This window comes from Cibotium barometz, chromosome 29 (genome assembly GCF_041138505.1).
Source record: "Cibotium barometz isolate CiBa-2024 chromosome 29, ASM4113850v1, whole genome shotgun sequence".
In the NCBI taxonomy this organism is placed as follows: Eukaryota; Viridiplantae; Streptophyta; class Polypodiopsida; order Cyatheales; family Cibotiaceae; genus Cibotium; species Cibotium barometz.
This window is the reverse complement of record NC_141074.1, coordinates 40436557-40458627: the sequence shown is the minus strand read 5'-3', so window position 1 is coordinate 40458627 and position 22071 is coordinate 40436557. Positions and strand designations below refer to the sequence as shown.

At 44.5% G+C, this 22071-nt stretch overlaps 1 protein-coding gene across 3 annotated transcripts; it reads right to left on the bottom strand.

The window, feature by feature from the left end:
• Positions 1 to 2077: 2077 nt before the first annotated feature.
• LOC147622194 (F-box protein SKIP28-like) lies at positions 2078 to 20543 on the bottom strand. 3 transcript variants are annotated; one of them, XM_086823294.1, is made up of 4 exons: positions 20382 to 20529; positions 19763 to 20273; positions 18832 to 19175; positions 2078 to 2823 (listed from the first exon to the last, which is right to left on the bottom strand). In XM_086823294.1, the coding sequence occupies exons 2-4, from the start codon at positions 20145 to 20147 to the stop codon at positions 2227 to 2229; spliced, it is 1326 nt and encodes a 441-aa protein (XP_086679420.1). In that variant the 5' UTR covers positions 20148 to 20273; positions 20382 to 20529; the 3' UTR covers positions 2078 to 2226. The 3 variants fall into 3 exon arrangements, with proteins under 3 accessions (XP_086679420.1, XP_086679418.1, XP_086679421.1); XM_086823292.1 differs by having other exon boundaries at positions 19763 to 20543; XM_086823295.1 differs by having other exon boundaries at positions 2078 to 2810; positions 19763 to 20543.
• Positions 20544 to 22071: the final 1528 nt, after the last annotated feature.

Genomic DNA, 22071 nt, shown 5'->3' with positions numbered 1-22071 from the left:
TCATGGAAAGGGTGCAATAGAAGTAGCCAAAAACTTCCCTTTAGTCTATTTAAAGGGAAAATTTTATGGTTCCCCTTTTCTACCATCCCTTTTTTAATGCACAACCTTTTTTCTTAACATCAAGAGACCAAAAGGGCAAACAAATGCCCTTTTTGTTTTTCTGTGATGAAAAAGAATGGTGGCATACTTATGACTAGGGTGCCCAAGAATTGGACATCTCTTGTTGTTAAAGATTGATGTCCATTAGACTTTAACAAAAATGTACCAACCATGTGGAATCACTTACCTAAACCACCATACATACACACATGAAAAAACATATAAGCTAGTGGTTAAATGGACTCCACGCACACAATCACAAACATACACGAGCACAACACAAGAAAATCAAGAACCACAATCAAATAAAAAAAGTTAAATTACATTTAAAAAATTTGACATTATTGTGAAAGAGAGGTACATTCATAAGAGAGTAGAACTCATGCAACCATCATACCTCCATGCACAAGAGCCCTAAAGGTAAACCAAGGGAAGACAATAAATCTAAAGCAAACTTCTTAGGAACCAAAAATAAGCTCAAGCATGATAGAAATTTATCAAAAGGGGGATGAAGTTCACCTACAAAATCACATGAATGTTGGCCTTCATAGTCATCCTACTCTTGACCAAAAAGTGAGCAATAGTCTTCAACTTGCATAGGCTTAGAATCATCCAAGGGGATAATAGCGTATGCTTGCTTCCATACTTTTCCCCCAAAACTTGCAACATCTCCCCCAAAAACTTGCAACATCTCAACCTTCTCCTTTTATTACTATATTTATAGGAAGACTTGCAACTAAAAATTGTGATCGGATCTTGGAGAAGGAGCACATATACACTTCCAAATTGACCAAACAAAGGCATCTTTATTAATGATTCTAAATTAACATGTTGAGAAGTATTACAATCCCCTCAATTTTTCTTTTTCCCAATTGACCAATGAAGGATCATACATGCAGAGTTCTCGTTCCAAAGCAAGGTGGCTCCAAGACATTTGAAAAAAATGTAACCCATGTACTTATGCTTTTGGTGAAAAGATTAGAACTCTAATACAAGTGACAAACAGACCATGTTGATCCCTACCAAAATTTTCGGCACCTCCTTCCCTAAGTTTTACCTAAATCTCTAATAAACCAATTTTGGTTTGGTCCACTATTGAAAGGATTGGGAGAAAGCCATTAAACTTGCCACTTAAACAACCTACCTTAGTGAAAAGGGGGAAGAAAGATAGATCAATTGGTCAAGATACATTATTGTACTCAAGATATGACAGCAATGAATCTTTGCATGTCAGCACTTTTTCCCTGGGATTCCATAAATGATTAGGCTTTGAACACACCACAAATCAAATGCAGACACTCATACAAATTGATGTCATTACATATCACATGCTAAATACATCACATCCATACATAAACTGTACACACAGACTTGAGAATGCAAAACATTCACATCTACATAATACATATGCAAATGTTCGAATAAGCTTTCATTTGAGGCTAGTTCTCCAAAAGAGCACGTGTGTGTGTGTGTGTGTGTTTTTGAGAGGGGGGGGGGGGGTGCATGGGGGTGCGTGTGTGCATGCACAAGTGAGGGTGCACATATACGTGAGAGCGTCTATGTGCCTGTAAGTGCATGTGTGCACGTGCTTACCCGCATGCATATGTACGTATGTGCTGTGTGTATGTGTGCATGCTTGTGTTTGTTTTTGTGTGTGTAGAGAGAGAGAGAGAGAGAGAGAGAGAGAGAGAGAGGGGTGCGTGTGTGTATGCACAGGTGAGGGTGTACATATACGTAAACGTCTATGTGCCGGTAAGTGCACATGTGCACATGCGTGTCCACGTGCATCCGTACATATGTGCTGTGCGCGCGCGCGCTCGTGTGTCTGTGTGTGTGTGTGTTTTTTTGTGTGCGCACGTGCTCGTGTGTGTGTGTGTGTGAGAGAGAGAGAGAGAGTAAAGTGTACCACCTTGTACATAAAAAGAGTCGTCTTGTCTGCATCCCTTTGGCATCATCTTCAAATCTCCTCTACTATTCCTTTTCTTTCTTCCTTTGGGTAACAAATTTGATAAACATTTACAAAGGAAGTACAATACACAGAAGATAGCTGTATTCCAATCATAAATATCAAGTCTCAGCTGTATTCCAATCATAAATATAGAAAAATCAAGTCTCAGCTTTCAAGACCTATAGATCAAATTCAAGGCCCCTTGCACCAGGCGAAGAACCAAAACAGTCACTACAAACAAATGTCATCTCTGTTTTCTGAATGAACTGACTAGCATGTCGGCCACATCCGGGCCTGTTGCATTCTGCACACTTCAGCAGCTTGAGCCAGCAGTTACAGCATACAGGATCAAGGCAAAAAGTCTCTTCATATTCATTGTCTTCAATGCATATACCACACTCCACACATCGAAGAATGCAAAAAATGCAGGCCCGACACCCCTGCGTTAGACGACATCTTTCCTCGGTACAATCATAGACCAGCCTTACATTGCTGCATTTTGGGCACACTTCCACATCAATAGGTCTCTGGTCATCACAAGACACAGTATGGTAACCACTGTGATAATATTGAGGCTTCAGTACGCCAGAATGGACTACCTCTGAAACACCCATGATGGCTAGCAAACTCTCCACATGATCTCTTGTCAGTCCATTTATGTTCTGTAGTTTCAATTGCTTCAAGCCAGGCATTCCCCCCACCCTCTGATCTGTGTGCGCCTTGACCATCCTCATAATGCCCTCTGCAGTTATTCTGCTGCAACCTGGCAAAAAAAGCTTCCGATCAAAAGTTCATAGTCAGATTTGTTCACTTGTACCAAAATGTGTGTTCACAGTGCCGAGCCTAACATACAAATGACAAGGAGACACAAGTGCACCAGATTAGGAAGAGCATGGAGAGATTCCAACCACAGGAAGTTTCCATCATGCCTGGCTGCTGCTAGATACCCCACTGATGACACAAAGAACACACCAGAGACCCAAAGCTCAGTAGAAGGACAACCCTCCATGCAATGCTACACCCATACACACTCCTCCAGAGGACAGGACCATTTTCAATCTTATGGTGATCCATGAGTTTAGATCCCCCTGATGTCCATCACTAGAGGAGGTCTTGAGATGGCTCTACAACCCTACTAAGCTTTGACATATCTTGCCTTCATTGTTCCTCAATGTCTTCTCAGCACACCTATGAGTTCCATTTTCATTATGCTTTGTTTAAGTTGTAGGAAAATGCCCCAGCATATCGTATCGTCATTGGTCTCATAGGCCGTTTCAACCCCTGAAGATGTTGACAAATCTCTCTCTCTCTCTCTCTCTCTCTCTCTTCCCCCCCCCAGAGATACAAGAGCGCTCCACCACAGGCAATGGATGTAAGAGAGCCTGTATGAAGTCATAGATGCAGAGGCAACACACAACCTCCCTTCTACCAGATAGAGGACATGCACCTGAGGTGTGCAGTTTTCATCACAATACATTCTTTAGCCATTCGAGGGATGCTTTGAAACTGTCTCATATGACTAATTTTTTAGGTAACACTTGTTGTTACTTATAAGTTATTGAGGTATCCATGCGGTAGACGAGTGGGCTACTAGGGGCATGCAAGTCCTCATGGCCATGGAGCTGCAAGGTGGGTGGTTCGGCCTAGTGGTATGGGACGCTAGTAGGTTGGGGACATCAATATCAAGTAGGCTCACGGTAGTCAGACCTTAGGCTCGGGGGTGGTTCGAGGCATCGGACCTACAGTTGGGTGGTTTGAGGCACTAAACCCACGGTTGGGTGGTGAGTCGTTGGCCACAATCTATCGCGGTCATGCAATGCGTATGATGTCAGGTCTATGAAACCTCGTTAGGGTTTCAATTCTAGGTCAAATGATCCTTGGGTGTTGTCATATAGGGACCTCACATGGGTATCTGAGCCTAGACCTCACAAGTGCTAGAACCCAAGGCATGTTGGATGTACAAGATAGTACCCTCATGTAGGCTGTTTTCGCAAAAAAGCCATGGTTTCTCTCCATGGATATGCAAGAAAGCAAGAAAGGGAGAAAACACTCGCACGGATGCGCAAGGATTTGAGAGAAGGTGAAAAAGCAACCCTCATACAAGCTCGACAGCAAATAGTTTGTCCATGAAACCCTAGCTTTTTACCCTTGGTTGTTGTCTCAGGCATGAAGGTAATCATGATATCCTTTGGGGCTACATTTTTGTCCGTGTTGTAATCATGAGACAAGGTACCCATAGGCTTGTTACCTTAGCAAAGAACAATCAGGTGATGGGTGGTCTTTGTGTGCAACAAAGGGACAGCCGTGGCATGCATAAAGAGGTGACAGAGGGGGAAAATGTCACCATTTGGCCAGCCAACTGGTCCACCTGTGCTTTCTCATTATGTATATACATTGGATTGGCATCCATGGCAGTTGCATATGCTGGGGATTGACGCCACTCATGTAATACTGTGGACTTGGCTTTCCTTTGGGACTTGTGCGACTTGGCTTTCCTTTGGGACTTTTTCCTGTGTGTACATGCCTAGAAATGCCTGGAGGATTGGTGTTCCATTGGATCTGGTACCTCGTGTCCTTTCTTGGAACATGTCTATTTTGGTTTAGTCTCATGAATGGGGATTGTCCATACCAATGCTGCATTGCATAGTGTCTTTCTGTGCTTGCCTGCAAACTGAATTTGCATGTTGTTTTCATGCTTGCTTGACCAATGTGTGGTTCAGGGTAAGGGGACGCCTGCCCATGAACCATGGGTGTGAAACTATCTACTGACATGGTTATGTGGCATGTTGCAGGTGGTAAGTATTGGTCAAAACCTAACCTCATGAACTAGCGTTAATTTATAAGTGTGTGTAGACACTTCATGAAGTTTTGGGCGACCAAAACTCACTTATAAATTATGACCAGCCTTGTGTTCACACACTGATGTCCCGGGCAAACATTGCTCAATGCCCACTGCCCAGACCATATCCCCTTTGTTCAAAGAGAGCAACCAGCCATGTGTCCATCCCAGGTTGCACCACAAATCACTTGTCCTCTCTACCTGACACCCAAGGTGGACTTCTCATCATCTCTCTTTTCCTTCTCTCTCTAGAAGTTGGCACCCTCCTTCATGAGCCTCTTTGGCTGTATTTTTCTACGCTCTCTCCTTCCCAACACCATATCCAAGCTTTCTAGTGTATTTTCCAAGCTTCCAAGAGGGCTTCCAAGTGGTATTCACTCTCCTAGACACTCCCAATGACTGAAATTCAGCAATATATTTGCTGTAATTTCTGGTCTTTTGGCTGAAAGCCTTCCTTTCTCAAGTTGAACCATAGGGGAAGCTTTCCCAGTTCCCTTTGTCACCGTCCGGTCAAGACCCAACACTTCAGTGGTTCCGGACCACCTAGTCGGCTCTTGAAGAGCAATGACTATCTCTACTATGCCCAATGCGATAAGCCAGCGCAGAGCGTTGAGCGCCAGTCTACTCATACGCAAGGAAGTTAACTAAAGATTGCACACGGGTTAGATTCCCATTCATTCATGCCTCCTGATAGTAGTTCACACAAAGATAGACATTCATGCAACATAAAGTAGCAACAAGAGAGAGAGAACCATGCAACACAAAGCAGCGACAAGAGAGATGGCCAACCCAGAAGACGTTCTCCTTCCAACATTGTCACACAAATATCACTTATCGGGGAGAATCCCCCTTCGGCTCCTTACATCCAAGCGGGTACTACCTGTTTTCAAGAAATTGTTACACAAGAAACACTGACTCACGATGAGTCCGCTACTGAAGGGAGGAAACTTAGCGGCGGCTGGATGGGTTGTTCCGCCGCCAACACCTGGCCATCACGGTGGACGCTACATCAGCAACGAATCCCACCTCTTCCTGCTTGCATTCTGAAAAACGCCCGGTTCTAGACTGTCTTAGTCTCCAGACTACGTTGTCCAGATGAGTCAGTCAGTCCCACCCTAGTTTCTTGGCTGTATCTTGACTTGTATGCTCTCCTCCGAGTACTAACTGAGGCATGTCCTAGTCCAGCCTTCTCATCTGCCCTCCTAAACTGCACCTCAATTGGCCTTGCGTTCGGGTACTTGGTCCTCGCTCTTACCATAGCAGCTACTGCCATGTTGGCTACAAAGGCGTGGGGTTTTGTGTGCTCCGGAAAGATAGCATCATCTTCAAAAATTGTATGTTCTAGTTCTCTTTTGCTGCCTTGGCTCCACTTCCAACTGTATGGTGGTATTCCTGACCATAGTTGCATTCCGTACCCGTACTCATCCATGTGTACCTTTAGTACTTTCCGTACCACTCCATACGTACCGTACCTCGTACCGATAAGGTCTTCGTACAACCAAATATGAGGCTCAATGTACAACACTTATTTGGCCCGTTTTTAAATTATTTTAGTAAGTGGTCATTGTTCAATAGTTGATAGATTAGTTTTCATTTCAATATTACCATTGTCTTTCATGCTTATTTTGTATGGATGCTAGATATTCCTTATATATATATATAAAATTAAAAACGTGAACGTACTTAAAGTACTTATCTTGATGCATACTTTACGTACTCGTACCGTACACGTACCATACCGCACCGTACCTGAAGTACTCAACCACTATGTTCCTGGCTGGTCCAATCCTAGCACTCCCTTTGATATTTCTGCCAGCATACTCCGTTGGTGAGGGGCACTTACTATGTTGCTCCTTGCTTGAGCTGTTGCCTCCTCACCCGGATCCGCTAGTCATAATTTTCCTCCACTCCCCCACATGGCTATGGATCAGCTTTGCAATCTGCACCAAGGGATGGGTTCGTGTCCTTGTGGCTTGATCCAGCCTTCACAGGTGCTTCCAGCTTTGTCATGACATCAGCTATTTCGTTCCATTTGGAAGGCTTCATGGCTCCTGCTTACTGTGCAGTGCTCACCAGTTGTTGCTGCATGCATTGTAGTGTTGTTTCCTTCCAAGGATTTAGGCTTTTTTGTCCCAATTCTTCCTGCAGCTTTGATGCCACTCCTCTTTAGCATTCTTCTCCCGGTTGACCCAACCTTAAAAATCCAAGGATTGCTCACCAGTTGTTGCTGCATGCATTGTAGTGTTGTTTCCTTCCAAGGATTTAGGCTTTTCTGTCCCAATTCTTCCTGCAGCTTTGATGCCACTCCTCTTTAGCATTCTTCTCCCGGTTGACCCAACCTTAAAAATCCAAGGATTGCTCACCAGTTGTTGCTGCATGCATTGTAGTGTTGTTTCCTTCCAAGGATTTAGGCTTTTCTGTCCCAATTCTTCCTGCAGCTTTGATGCCACTCCTCTTTAGCATTCTTCTCCCGGTTGACCCAACCTTAAAAATCCAGAATCATCTTATACTTGGACTGTAATTCCTCTGCATGAGCTCTTCTCAAGGCATCAATCTAGTCTGTTTTTTTCTTGATTTCTGCATTGGCTGTCAATGCTACATTGAGCTCATTGATACTCATTTTTCCAAGCCTGCCCTTGTCACTCTTGTGGGGGTGGTTGCCTCTACCTCTTTCATCAGAGCTTTGATGGTTTGGCCATCGTTTTCCTATTGTTGTTTGTATTCTTCAATGAGTGCCTCCAGTTCTTCCACCAGAACTCGCAGTGCTGCTTCATCATTCATTTTCTCTTCAAATTTCTTTGTGGCCGCTCACGCATGTTTTCTTAGCTCAGTTGCGAGGATATGGTCTATTTTTGAGCCGGTCACAACACTATTTCCTTTCCCTTGCCTTCCACTTCTACTGACACTTTCTTTCCTTCTCCTTTCAAGACTGCAAACTTCCTTTTCCATGCCTCCACTTCAAACCGCAGCTCATCGTTTTCTTTTTGTAGCTCTTTGGACTCCCTGCTTCCATTGCTGCCTCCTGCTTCTTTTTCAACTCCACTCGAGATTGGGACGTCCAAGGTCTTTTTGCAATTCCATTTCGATTCTGTAGCCAGATCCAATTGCCTTGATCCTCCATTCGGATTCCTGTCTCCGCCCTTATGTGGAAGAATTATCTGTTTTTGCAAGTAGGTGTGGGTGATTCCATCACTGACTTCAGTTTCTCCAAATATGCCCCCCACACCTCCCTAAGGTCTTCCAGTGCATGTCTCTCCCACTATTCCATTCTCTCTGCCTCCAGCTCATATACTTCTGGACACTCTTCAGCATCCAGTACCGTTAGCCGCGCCTCCGACAAGTCTATTTTGTCTTTGTCTGCCCTATTTTGGAGTCTGAACATCTGTTATTATTTTCAGATTCTCCTCCCTGATCAGCGCGACCTATGCCTCAGTGCTCACTTGTCGCTCTACGGCTCTGTTTAGCTCCTCCTACATGCGTTGGGCTGTCTGGTCCTTGTCTAGACAGCCATGTTTCTTTTTAATGCTTCCACCTCCTGTCCTAGCCCTCTGTTGGCCTCTTGGAGCTCCGTTAACTACCTTTGCAGGTTCTCCAACCTGGTTGGCTTCTGCTCTCCTCTTGCGTACTTCTTCTTGTAATGGTTTCTACTGGCTCCTTCCTGCAGTGCCCTTGTGCTCTAAGCACATGCCACATCCTTTTCCATAATGATTGTTTGTAGTTTGGAAATTTCTTTGAGGCCATCTATCATACATTTTTGCAGGTAATTTAGTGCTGCTTGCACCCAGTCCATTTCTATGGTATCCGGAAAACTAGACGGGCCTGGTACCATTGGGGCTAGGTTGAATATGGTGGGTCCCGACTAAGGGAGCTGAATCTCAAGTTATACTGTGGCGGCGGTGGATTCCGACATAGTGAGGCCCATCAAAGGAAGTTGATGATGGGTGAGCATTTCTTGTCCAAAGGTTTTCTGCTGCTCTTGCTCCAGTCTCTGTGTCAACAGCACGGATCGACCTAGTGCAGCCAGATCCTCTTCCATGTGTTCACTGCTGGTACCTCCAATCCCCCCCTAGAACCTTCTTTCAGAAGCTTCCCCTTTTTGGTGCCAACCTTCCTTTCCCCAACCTCAAACATTCTTTTCTTGCCTTGTCCAGTGATGGCTGGTTCCAAGGTCTTTCCAGACGACTTAGTGATTTCAAGTTTCCAAGGGGTGTGGTCCTTTGTGCCTTCCACCTTTTCTCTTTCTGCTTCTACTTGAACTCTTCCTTTGAACAAGGCCTCAAGATACGGCTCAATCTTGGTTTTGATGTTCGGCCTTGTGAGCTTGCCAATCTGCTCTTTGAGGTTGTGGTAGTGAACTTCTGCCCATGCCACCTATGTGCTAGCCTCTGCAGCTTTCACCATCCTGAAAGTCTTTCTAGATATGCAATAGGGTTTGTGTGTGAGGTTGATCATCTTTACTACAAACCTCATCTGCTTTTGTCTGTCCTCATCAGCGTTCCCTATTGTTTTGTATTCTTTTGGCTGGCCTTCCAGCGGGCCGAGCTCCACAATGAGATCTTCGTCTTCTACTGGCTTGATTTCAATCTTTCCCTCTGCCGGTAAGCGGAATACTTTTGATACATACATGGGTGTGAACTCCTCCTTCCCTGAGGGCAACGTGATGACGTTGGAGCATTGAAGATGCTCCAGCTATTCTCCTGCCTTGAAATTGTGCTACAACTCTTCCCAGGGCATCTTTGCAAATTCCTTTAGACCCATCTTCTCCAGCCATTTTGCATGCTTGTTTGCTTCTTTGTAGAAGGTGGACGACAGGTACTCGAATTCAATATCTTGCCAGACAACACGTAGCTAGAGGAGGGTAAGAGAGAGCAGGTAACACAACGAAGCTTAGTGAAGAGAGAGCAGGGAACACAACGAAGCTTAGTGTTGCAAAGTAGAGAAATGCAAACCAAGCAAGGTGTGAGTTTGAACAAGAAACTACAGTGCACGAGAGAGCAGGGAACACAACGAAGCTTAGTGTTGCAAAGTAGAGAAATGCAAACCAAGCAAGGTGTGAGTTTGAACAAGAAACTACAGTGCATCCCGACCATTGTCGTGGCACACGCTTTCCCTGGTACGGCCATAATTTCTTGTTGCTTTCATGATTCTTCAAAATTCTTTTTAGATATGGCCTCCTAGTACCTATTACATGGATTACGAGGTTGATTATGATCGGGTAGTGGTGGAACAAGACCAATGCGACACCTTTCCCTTTCCATCCATGCATTCTTTTACGGGGCACCCCCATTGGTTTTCCCGCCACCTCCATGCGATTGCCAGTTGGCTCTTCCCTTTCTATGCATGCTGAAATTACACGTACATAAAATAGTTTCTAAATTTAGATTTTGTGCTTCTTCTTTTTTGCTCTTTCTAGAATCCTATCCCGATTCCGCTTCCAGATCATGACTGGATGCGGATTCTATTCCCTGGACCCTTTCCGGTTCCTAATGTGTTGTCCTGCTTGTGTATTTTCCCATTCTATTACCCTTCCATGATACAGCTTTAGCCTGTATCCGTTTACCAACCTCTTTAACTTCTCTCCATCCACGCTTGCTAATTCGAAAGTTCCTATCCCCATTTTCTTGATGATCTTGTATGGGGGTGTCCATCTCATTTTGAGTTTTCCTGGATGAGGTCCCATTCTTGAGGAGAATAACAAAGCTGCATCTCCTACCTCAAAGATTCTAAATTTGCTATTCATGTCCACTTGGAGCTTTCTTCTCTTCTAAAGAATTTCAGGTGTCCATGCACTATACAATCTTTTCTCATCTAATTTCAAGAGTTGCTCAATCATGTGAATTTCTGATTCTTTCAGGGTTAACCTTTCTGCCACAGTAATTCTGAGACTTTGGGTTACGAATTCCATAGGTACCACTGCTTCCAGCCCATACACCATGCTAAATGGTGTGAGTCCTGTCACATTCTTATAGGCTGTCTTGAATGCCCATAATGCAGAGCGAAGTTTGGTGTCCCAATATGTCCTATTCTCATTCACTGTCTTGATCGGAATTCCTTTCAGGCTACTGTTCGTGGATTCTACTTGTCCATTGACCTATAGGTAATAGACTATTGATTTTTTGTTATTACCATGTGCTGCTCTATTAGCCTCTTAATCACTTCATTCAAGAAATGGCTTCCCTAGTTACTGACTATCTTAATCGGACATCCGAATCTTGTCATGATTGTGTCGTACAGAAATTTGGCTAATGATGATGCATGCAGTCTTTTAGAGCTTTTGCTTCCACCCACCAATATGTGCTTGTTTCCTGTCCTTTGAGTTGCTATCTTAAACGGGCCTACAAAGTCCAGACCCCATTTTTGAAATGGCTCGAGTGGTAGTATAGGGTTGTGAGGCATTATGTTCGAGTCATTCGATTGCCCCAGTGTTTGGCACATATCACATTCTTTTGCAAATGTGTGGGCATCTTTTAATGCCGTTGGCTACCATAGTCCTTGGAACACTTTTCTTCCTGTGATTTCTCTGGAAAAGTGGCCTCCACTAATTCCTTGATGTGCCTCTGCCGGCACAGCTTACTGTTAATGACACACTGGCTTCTTTTTATCTTTCCTGACCTTCCTCTATCAATTCTTTTGCAACATTTGATCTACTATTATATTCAGCTTCATTTTGTTGAGATCCTCCCATAGGTCATATTCTTCTTCTTCTACAAGGTTCTCCTCCTTACTTCTTGACTTAGCATAATTTGGCTTCTATTCATCTTTTCTTCTTCCTTATTGGCTTCTTTTTCTCTTTCCTATTGGTGGCTTCTCTTACTTCTTGCACTTCATGCTGATGACGTTGTTGCACAAGACAGCCAGTTTGCCTATGCCCAGGGGAGTTGCAATAATAGCATATCAGCCCAGCTCCTTTTTTTCCGCATCTTCCACCTCCTCCTCTTCCATAAGGTCCGTTATTTTGAGGCCCAGTGGCAATTTAATTGACAGCTAGAATCTCTTGTTGCCCACGCTGTTGTCTTTCTACTACCCTCGGGTTCCTGTTCTTATTACAAATGGCAAATGGTTGCTGGGTGGTTTTCATCTAACATTCTTCTTTCATGTGACCCTGGTTATTGCACTTGGTGCACCAACCGTCTGGTCTCAATCCGGATCCTGCGTGTCCTTCCGCAAGCTTGGCTAGGGCGGCCTTTGGTTCTTCCTGAACATCCACTGCCTACTTCCTAGTTTTCCTATTCCAAGGCTTCCGCTCTTCGGCATCTGAGTCTTGACTGGAGTCTAATTCCAAGGTGTCTTCACCAAAAGCCGACTTAGAAGTTTCTTCTTCCTTCTCTTTTCTTTTGTCAGTTCTTTTCTTTTTCTTCTTGGGGTCTTTTCTTGTCTGCCTCAAGATTCCTTCAACCCTGGTTGCTCCTGCTACCACTTGTTCAAATGTGAGTCTCCAAATCATAGGAGGCTACTGTTGTTTGGAGCTTCTCCCTCAACCCTCTCACAAACCACTGACTCAGGGTGGAAGCTGCAGGTTTGTTGGGCTGGTCCAAACGCATTAATATTGCTCTGACTTCTACTCCATAATCTTCCGTTGGCATCTTCTTCTGAGACAGCCTTTGCAGCTTTTCTAATACCTTAGTGGTGGTCTTGTCTCTCCGGAATCTGTTCAGAAAGCTCTCTTCAGTCCCTCAAACGTCTGGAAGTGAACCAAACCGTACTATGCGTACCAGCTAGTGACCTTACTACCCAAAGCTGCTGCAAAATACTCTACTTTTTGTGGCAATGGCACTCTAGTAGCCAAGAAGGTGGTCTCAAAGGCAAAGACATGAGCATCTGGAAACTCCTCACTTTTGCTCTTGAACTTTGGGTATTTCAAAGACATCCTTCCCAAGGCTACTTGTTCTTCTCCTTCTTGGTCTCCCTGCCTTCTATTTCGGAGCTCCTAGTGTTCTTCCTCTCCCTCTTGATCTCTTAGAGGATCTTGATTTTGTCGTTCTTGCTCTTGCTAGCGTAGGGCCCCTTCCAGAAGTCTTTCTGCATGATGCGGCTGCCCCTCATTTTCCAAAGGCCTTCGACTGCCTGCGGCGGCAGTATTGCATTGCTCTACTTGAACTAACTTCATTCTCCATGCACCATCCATTGCACTATTGTGACTCACTCATGAATAGCAGCAATGCTAGTTTGTGAGTGACAACAAGATAAGGGACTTCCTTGGTTGTTCGAGCATTGATACGTCACTCGTAGGGTGATAAGTTTTATGATTCATCACACACTCTCTTGTGATGACCAAATGATACTGATGCATATTGATGCATGAGGCAGACTCGAAATTGTACATGAGAGAGATGAAAAGTTTAGAACTTCTCGGTCTTAGACTGAATGTCTAGACCAATTGACAGTTGGACCGTTTGATATATTGACTTTGTATACATGGTTGGATCCCACAATGGTAAGAGATACTTCAAGCTGGATGTAGTTCCACGGGATTGTTTTGATTCCGAGACTTGGAGTCATGTGGATTTTCCACCTGTTCAATGGAGTGTAACCCATGGACATGTTAGTGGTGGAATATATTATAATCAGTCCTTCAAGATCTCTATTAATGGGATTGTGTGAAATTTTGGTATCCTTTAGTTCATTCCAATTTGGCGGGGTGAAAAGTAGCCGGAAGATGTGTGTTGTCTTTAGGTTGCTTGAGGATATGGGACATACGTAAAAATTGATGGGGAGTTTTATGCTTGCCCTAAAGTACACGTGAGTATCGACTAGTTATGCGGGAAAACACATTTCCCCTTTTAATCTTAGATGAGGATTGGACAGGGGAGATCATGGTTGATATTGTATTGAAGTACATGGCACTAGGAGGTGTTTGTGCATTATGTGGACTGGTGTTTGCCAACAACAATGCAAGATGCCATCTCGTATGATAGTTGAGTTGTACTATGGGTTTGTGCTAGGGTTGTTATAGTAGAGCTTGTTGCACTTTAAGACTGGATATCCTATTGGGATTTAGCACTTGGATGAGAGATGGATTGATAGTAAGCAACTGCATCTTTGTAGGAGGGCATACAAGGGGAGTCTTGCACTGGCCTAAGTAAGAGGCAGTAAACTAGAGTTGATGCTATGGATGGATGTCCGGATCCGGGGATTCGCTTACATAACCTTGTCTCCTTATGCATTCACAAGGATGTGAATTGAACAGACAGAGGGAAGTATGTTATGTCCTGACAGGCCTAGGGTTAGGGCTATGGACGTGGACTAACCCAGTTTAGAGTTAGGACTTAGCTAGGCGAGGGGACCTAGAACGTCAGCTAAGGGTGCTAGCAAGATGAGATCTAGATTGGCTAAGAGCCTACAATTAATAGAATATAGCTAATAATGGCTGAAAGATTGCCCACAGGCACAACAGGTCTGGCAGCGCGCTCTCAGGATGGTTTTTGCAGGCTCGCCAAGTGAGATGATGGCGACGTGGGGTGCGGTGGCTTGGGCCATGGACAGCGGCCCGGCCCTTGGATACGAGGACGTCCCTGGCAGTGTGACCATCCAGGTCTCTGACAGGGCGATGGCAGTGGTTCCGACGCCAGACTTCTCTTCGGCAGTCTCCCAGGAGGGGGACGGGCACAGATGGGAGATGATCAGCAGCATGACGGCTTGGCACATATGGAGAGCCCGATGCAGGGAGGCCATAGACCACCAAGCGACTCCACCGGCAGAGGTCATACAGGCCCTCTGGGTGGACATCATTCAGGACACTGGGGGAAACTTCAGGGCGACTCGGATCGCATGAGAGGTCGCCGCAAAGCGTTCCTCCGCACTTGGCAGCCTGGCCCTTTCCTCATCGCGAGGGGCGAGGATGTCACTTGGCACTACAGGCCTCCAGTTTGGCTCTTCTCACCTCCCGCATGTACTACTAGGTAGCCCCCCCCAGAGAGCGGCCAGCCACGGGGGTGGAGCTCCGGTGCTCACTGTGTTTACTATCCCTCCTTGTGAGGTGAGCTTTGTAGCCTTATGGCGTTTTCTCATTAACTAATAGAAGGATCGTTTTTCCAAAATAATAATAATAATAATAATAATAATGGCTAAAAGATTATTAATAAAGCAGGGGACACTTACGTGTTATCGAGGTATCCACGAGGTAGACAGGTGGGCTACCAGGGGCGTGCAAGACTTCATGGCCATGGAGCTGCAAGGTGGGTGTGTAACGGAAGGACGACTGTAGCACGGAAATCTTATCAATCATGAAAACTGAATAAATGCATAAGCATGCCAAATACATGACACTTGAAGTACGGCTGAATTTGCAATATCACTCTCACCATCCGTTTATATCACTCTCACCATCCGTTTGGGTATAATAAGTTAATGAAAAACTCAGCTTTGTGTCCATGTTATCAAACAATACCCGCCAAAAAAACTGGTGGTCCGAGGATCTCTATCCCCCACAATATATTTGGGCATGCCATGATGTTTGAAAATCTGAGCCAAGAACAACTTTGCCGTGTGCTCTGGCTTGATTGTTTTCCTCACAGAAATAAAGTGTGCCTGTTTGCTAAAGCGATTAATGATAGTCCATATAGCATCATTACCATGTGCTGATCTCGGCAAATCCATAATGAAATCCAGGGCAATGCTTTCCCACGGTTCCTGTGAAATGAGTATGGGCTGAAGCAAACAAGGTGCCTTGTGCCTGTCAAACTTGACTTTCTAACATACTAAGAACTCACAAACATAAGCTTCAATATCCCAGCGTAAAGCTAGCCAAAAGAAATATCTTTCCAAAGCCTATGTAGTAGCCAGAATACCACGATGACCTGCCTTCTCAAATTTCAGCAATACCCAATCACCTTCTTTGACTTCCATGTCCCTTCTATGCTTGTCAGCAGCCATTTTATGCTTATCTTGAGATCTTGCAATGGCTATCCGTACCTGACCAAAGGCAACATCCAAGTCACGAACATATTCATCAGCTGCAAAAATCTCATCCTTAGTACGAAGGATGGGTGGCAATACCACTCTGCCATAAATAATCTCAAACGGAGCCTTTCCTGTGGAAGCATGGATTGTATTGTTGTAGGCAAACTCAACAAGTGGAAGATACTTCTCCCATGCAGTCTTTTGATCTGCCACATAACACTTCAACAAATCCAACACGGCTGAATTTGCAGCTTCACTTTGGCCATCCGTTTGGGGATGATAAGCTGATGAAAACTCAAGCTTAGTACCCATATTATCAAACAAAGCCCTCCAAAATAGGCTTGTAGTCCTGGGATCTCTATCCCCAACAATGGATTTAGGCATACCATGATGCTTGAAAATATTAGCAAGAAAAAGCTTTACCATATGATCAGCTTTAATGGTTTTCTTGACGTGCAAGAAATGAGCTTGCTTGCTAAACCTGTCCACAATAGTCCAAATAGCATCATTCCCATGCTGGGATCGAGGCAAATCCATAATAAAATCCATCGTGATACTTTCCCAAGGTTGCGAGGGAATAGGCAATGGCTGAAGCAAACCTGGAGGCTTTTGCCTGTCAAATTTCACCTTTTGGCAAGTAATACGTGCACGCACATAAGCCTCAATGTCTTTACGCATGCTCGGCCAAAAGAAATACCTCTGAATCATGCGAGTAGTAGGCATAATACCTCTATGACCAGCATAAGGTGGAGCGTGACATTCGTCCATAACCTTTGGACGCAAATCCTTCACCACACATAAGCAATTATCCTTCATGAGATAACCCTCGTTGATAACATAAGAGGCATGTGAATGACCAGCCATCAAATCAGTCCATATATGGCAAAAATCAGCATCCAAATGATACAAATCTCTCATAGCAGATAGATCTCCATGAGAGGCCACTGAGACTGCAGCAATATAAGGCCTCCTAGATAGTGCATTGGCCACCACATTTTTCTTTCCTGGAGTATGCACAATCTGAAAATGAAACATGGAAAGAAAATTTGCCATTCTCATCTCCTTCTCTGAAAGCTTTGTTTGAGATAGAAAATATCTCAAGCTTTGATGATCTGTCTTGACTACAAATTCAGCCCCCAGAAGGTAATGTTTCCAAATCTTTAAGGCGTGAATTACAGCCAAGAGCTCTTTCTCATAGATATCCATATGAAGCTCAGCATCATGCAAACGACGGCTCTCGTATGCAACTGCATGCCCTTCTTGATTTAGGACAGCTCCTATGCAATCACCACAAGCATCACATTCAACCACGAATGACTTGTGCAAGTCAGGAACAATCAATACTGGACCACATATGATCGCATGCTTGAGCTGCAAGAAAGCATGAAGTCCATTTGAAAGCAGTTTTCTTCTTCGTGAGATCATGTAGAGGAGTGGCAATCATGGTGAAATGCCTTATGAAACGCCTGTAGTACGAACATAATCCCAGAAAACTACGTACTTGATGTACGTTTTGCAATTCGGGCCAATTCCGAATGGTCTCTATCTTTGCACGATCCATTGTAACTCCATTTTTGGATACAATATCCACAATCTATCGCGGTCATGGGATGCTTACGATGTCGCTCAGCCAAAGGGCACAAAAGAGGGCCAAACACACCAAGTAGAGGGCAGACATAGGAAGCACGCAAGGCAGCCTATTGATGCTTCAAATGCAGCCACCAGGAAGAAGGCGCGTCCGGCGGGAGAGGGGGGGTGGGGGGAGGGGGGGCGCACTCAAAGGCAGAGCATGAGGGAGGCCAGATTCAGCAGAAACATGGTCCTATTCAGGCTGCAGGATAGCGCAAAGTAGGCGGCCATCAACATCAGCAAAACACATCAGAGGGGCGCCTCCAAGGAGGTGCTACAGGCCAGCCACTTTGTGGATGGACGGGGCAGATAGGGTAGTGTTTATATATCTGAGTACACACAGCAGACATAGCAAGCAAGCAAGCAAGGTGACCTATTGGTGCTTCAAATGCAGCCAAACAGGGGTGGAAGAAGGCACATCAGGGGGTTCCAATGGCGGGCACTCAAAGGCCATACCTGGGAGAGCATAAGGGTGGCAGAAACACGGTCCTGTTCAAGCTGTAGGAGGTGAGCCCTGATCCTGCCTTCCATGAAGACCCACTCTGCCCTGCTGTATACATACTCTCATACTCAAGGGTCTACCTTGACTCGAGGAGATGAGGGATCCATCCAGGTTCTGGTGCCCTGACTCTCCTAGCTCCATGAGGGCTAGGGGGACCATGAACTCTATCCTTTCATATGCAAATAGAACTCTCGTCACACTCTCCAGAGGGGCTGCAATACCATTTAGATGCCTTACAAAATTATGCCACGACAGAGACCTCACAGTAAAATGGTCTTCCACACTTGCTTTGTTTATAGAATCCTTTACATTTGATGCAAAGCTAGTGGAGATTGTGAGAGCACAGTTACTTTCTCAAGCCCAAAATTTACACTGAGACAGCTGCAACATCATGATTGTCGAGATGGTTAGCATCATCAACCCGCCTTGAGAGACACACTGCTTTCAAGCACACTTTCAGCAGGTTCAAATCAAGGCACTCCTTTTTTATTCCCTTCTCACACCAGTAGCTGCAACAAGGCCCCCCTCGCTCTCTCTCACCAAATATTCATTGTACTATACCATCACCTACAGTAAGACACACAAGCATACACAGCTCACCAGGCAGACACAGATCTCACACCTCTTAAACTGACACAATGCAGTTTTCTACATTTTACGTAACCCAATGGCCTTCACATGAAGTAAATGGGCAGCTCTAGTTCAAGAGCACCTATCAGATCCCATTAGCATCTCTGTTGATGATACGTGTGTGCGATGGACATACTCTCGATTTCTCTCAGTAATTTTTTCCGCTATTTAAGTGAAGAATTGAAATCTTTAGCAGGGCCAAGATTGTCACACCTTATCACAATCATGATGGACAGAAAACATTTGTTATAGGAAAGGCACCTGAAAGAATTATGGATTACCAACCTTTGAGAGCCTTGGACTTGCTAAGACAACATGTTCCACAGAAACTTCCGTAATCCTTAAGCATTCCACCAAATTAAGCAATTCAAGCTGCCCTTTTGACCTCAAAAATAGTTGAAAAAGAGTCTCATCTGTGAAGCTTTTGCTCAGAGGAGGTTCCACATGTAGACTTTGCCACAACAAAACATCAGTCCTGACCCAATCCCTCAGAGCTTTGCAAACTCGCTCCATATTTAAAATGTCCTGAAGGCTCATATATGGAAGTGCATAGAAGAGAGCCTCCGCAGGCATAATAAAAGTGTTGATTTCATCTTCTTTAGTTTTGAAATCATCAGTAGAGGTTCCACCTGCAATGAAAAATGGGCCACTCATAATTATATTTTGAGCCGAGACTGATTCCATCCATCAATTTGAGAAATAGATCTTCAGCCTTCTGAAACATTTTCCTATTCTTGTAAATGGCTAGGTTTCAATGGGGTAATATGGTCACCTTGGAGGGGACATAAATTTGACACTTTTCTATGTATATACGTATTTATGTACACATGTATGTGTGTGTGTGTGTGTGTGTGTGTGCCTATGTGTGTATGTGCGTGTATGCGTGTGTATGTATGTATGCATTGCGTGTGTATGTATGTGTGTATGTGAGTGCGTGTATGTATGCGTTCATGTGTATGTATGTGTGTGAGTGTGCATGTTCATGCACATGAGTTTGTATGTGTGCGCACATATGCGTAAATGTGTGCTACACACATAAGTATGTATGTATGTATGTATGCATGCATGCATGCGCATAGATACATACATACATATGTTCAGACACTCATACATGGCTGTGCATACGTATATGTATGTACGTACATGCACATACATACATACATACATGTATGCGTAGTTACACGCGCGCGCACTATGTTTATATGTAATTTTGTACCTGATGTTGCACCTGCTTCCTCTTCCATGTTTAACATTCTTGGATGTTTCTCTCTCAGATCACTTGCAAATTCGGTATGGTCACAAAGAATATTTCTTGGTTCTGTAGGAGCATCACGCATAGGAAAGCTTGCACTCTCCCTTGCATCATTTTTTTCTATACTGCCTTCCGCCATACTTTTACCACACTGATCCATATGCAAGGATTGAAACTCTTCATCAGACAACCTCAAGGGTTGAAGGGCTTCTATACCAGAACCTTGCTCAAAAGTTGTATGGAAAAATTCATGTTGATTATCCATACACATGAATGTATCCACAGAAGTGTTTGATTCAGACTGAACGCTTTGAAGATCCCTGGCTGGTTCTCTTGTATCATCTTTCATATTGTGCAGCCTCTGGCAGCTCTAGCAATTTACAGCAAAACCCAACCTAGTAGATGTTACTGTGACTTCCCGCCTACTGTTGTTGCTGGCCTTTTGCCAGTTTTGTTCATAGCTAAGTCTCTGTGTCTGTCGAAGTTATCAGGGCGATGTTCGACCTTAGCTTTTCATGTGCATGGGATCCAGAAACCAAGAAACGATTAGTTACGAATACTGATGCAGGAGCATACAACGTACCTTTGTAGCTTGATACGCGTCAGCCCAACAAGCAATAGTTCACGTAAGGGATAATGCTTCACAGGCTAATGTCACTGCGATGGGGATGGGGATGGGGATGGGGATGGCGATGGCGAGGGCGTCGGCGCTGCGATGCATAAAGTCGCACGCAAAACGCTTAGCTGTTTACGTGGACGTTGTTGAACCATCAGGTTGTTCACGTGGAAGATGATTACATGACATTTCTCCACGTGGTAGCCACGTGTTCAGCTGGCAGGACCTTCGAAATTTTGTGTGGTTGGAAACCAACTTACGCTGCATGTTTTTCGACCCGGTTGCTACACAGCAGATTGCAAATCCTATGTATCGTCATTATAATTGCATGCTCGTTTTTAAGAGCATTTTGGCCGTAAAATACTTGCAAAATTTTAAAATTCCCGTCAAAAATAACACTAGATTACAAAACAACTTGCTATGTTCCACCAAACCTGTCAATTTTTAAGGACAAGGGTGCTCGTCAAAAATCAAACATTGGATATACTTATGGCCGAATGATTTGTGGCTATTATGAGACTAAAGCTTCACTGGCCCTCTTGCCGATGGGCTAAACCGGGAACCTAACTATAAAGGATTCATGATGTCTTGCAATATTTTCTATGAATGTCCTACTGCAAGGGTACTCTCTTAATGGGATTGTGATGTTAATTTTATTTGGCTTTTCGGGGTTGATTGCCTATAAGGGCGATGATATATTATAGGAAGACAAAATGAATGCTTTGAGGTGTCATAAACAACACTGCCTGTGATAAGCTTGCATGACTCATTATCTCTTTTTCTTGATTTTTTTAGTTGGATACTAATATGACAATCAAATGTTTAAATCGTGGGTTTATGAGTTAAGGTAACTCTAGGAACATCTGTTAAGATACACTAAATTATCAAATAAATACATGTTAGGTTCTACCTACATGATAGGGGGGATGGTCACCGAGAGAGCTTGGTGGAGGGAGCTTTTCTTGGCTGCCCTCTCTCTCTACTTAAACAATCTCTCTCTAACTATTGCCACCACCATCTCCGCCCACCACCGCCCAACCCACACCACCCTCTCTCTCCTTCTCCCACACTCTTCCCTCCCCCACTCACTCTCTTCCCTTCCTCACTCTCTCTAGGAGATCCTCCTCTTTCCTTCTCCCACCCTCCCTCTCTCTTTCCCTTTCACTCTCCCACCCTCCCTCTCTCTCTCCACTCTCTCCCTCCCTTTCACTCTCCCACCCTCCCTCTCTCTCCTTCTCCCACCCTCTTCCCTCCCCCTCTCTCTTCCCTCCCTTTCCCTTTCCCTCTCCCACCCTCCCACCCTCCCTCTCTCCCTCTTTCTATCCTTTTGTCTCTCTTTGCTAACACTCTCTCTCTCTTCTATTACCATCGTCCATTTCTCTCCCTCCATCCCTCCCTTTCACTCTCCCACCCTCCCTCTCTATCCTTCTCTTAACTCCTATCCTCCTTCCCTCTCTTGCTCTCTATATCCTCCTCTCCCTCTCTATCTTTCTCTTACCTTTTATGCCACTTCCCTCTCTTGCTCTCTATATCCTCCTCTCTCTCTCTCTCTCTCTCTCTCTCTCTATCCATCTCTTTGCTCACTCTAACTATCCTTCTCTTTACTCTCTCTCTCTCTCTCTCTCTCTCTCTCTCTCTATCCTCCCCCCTCTCTCTA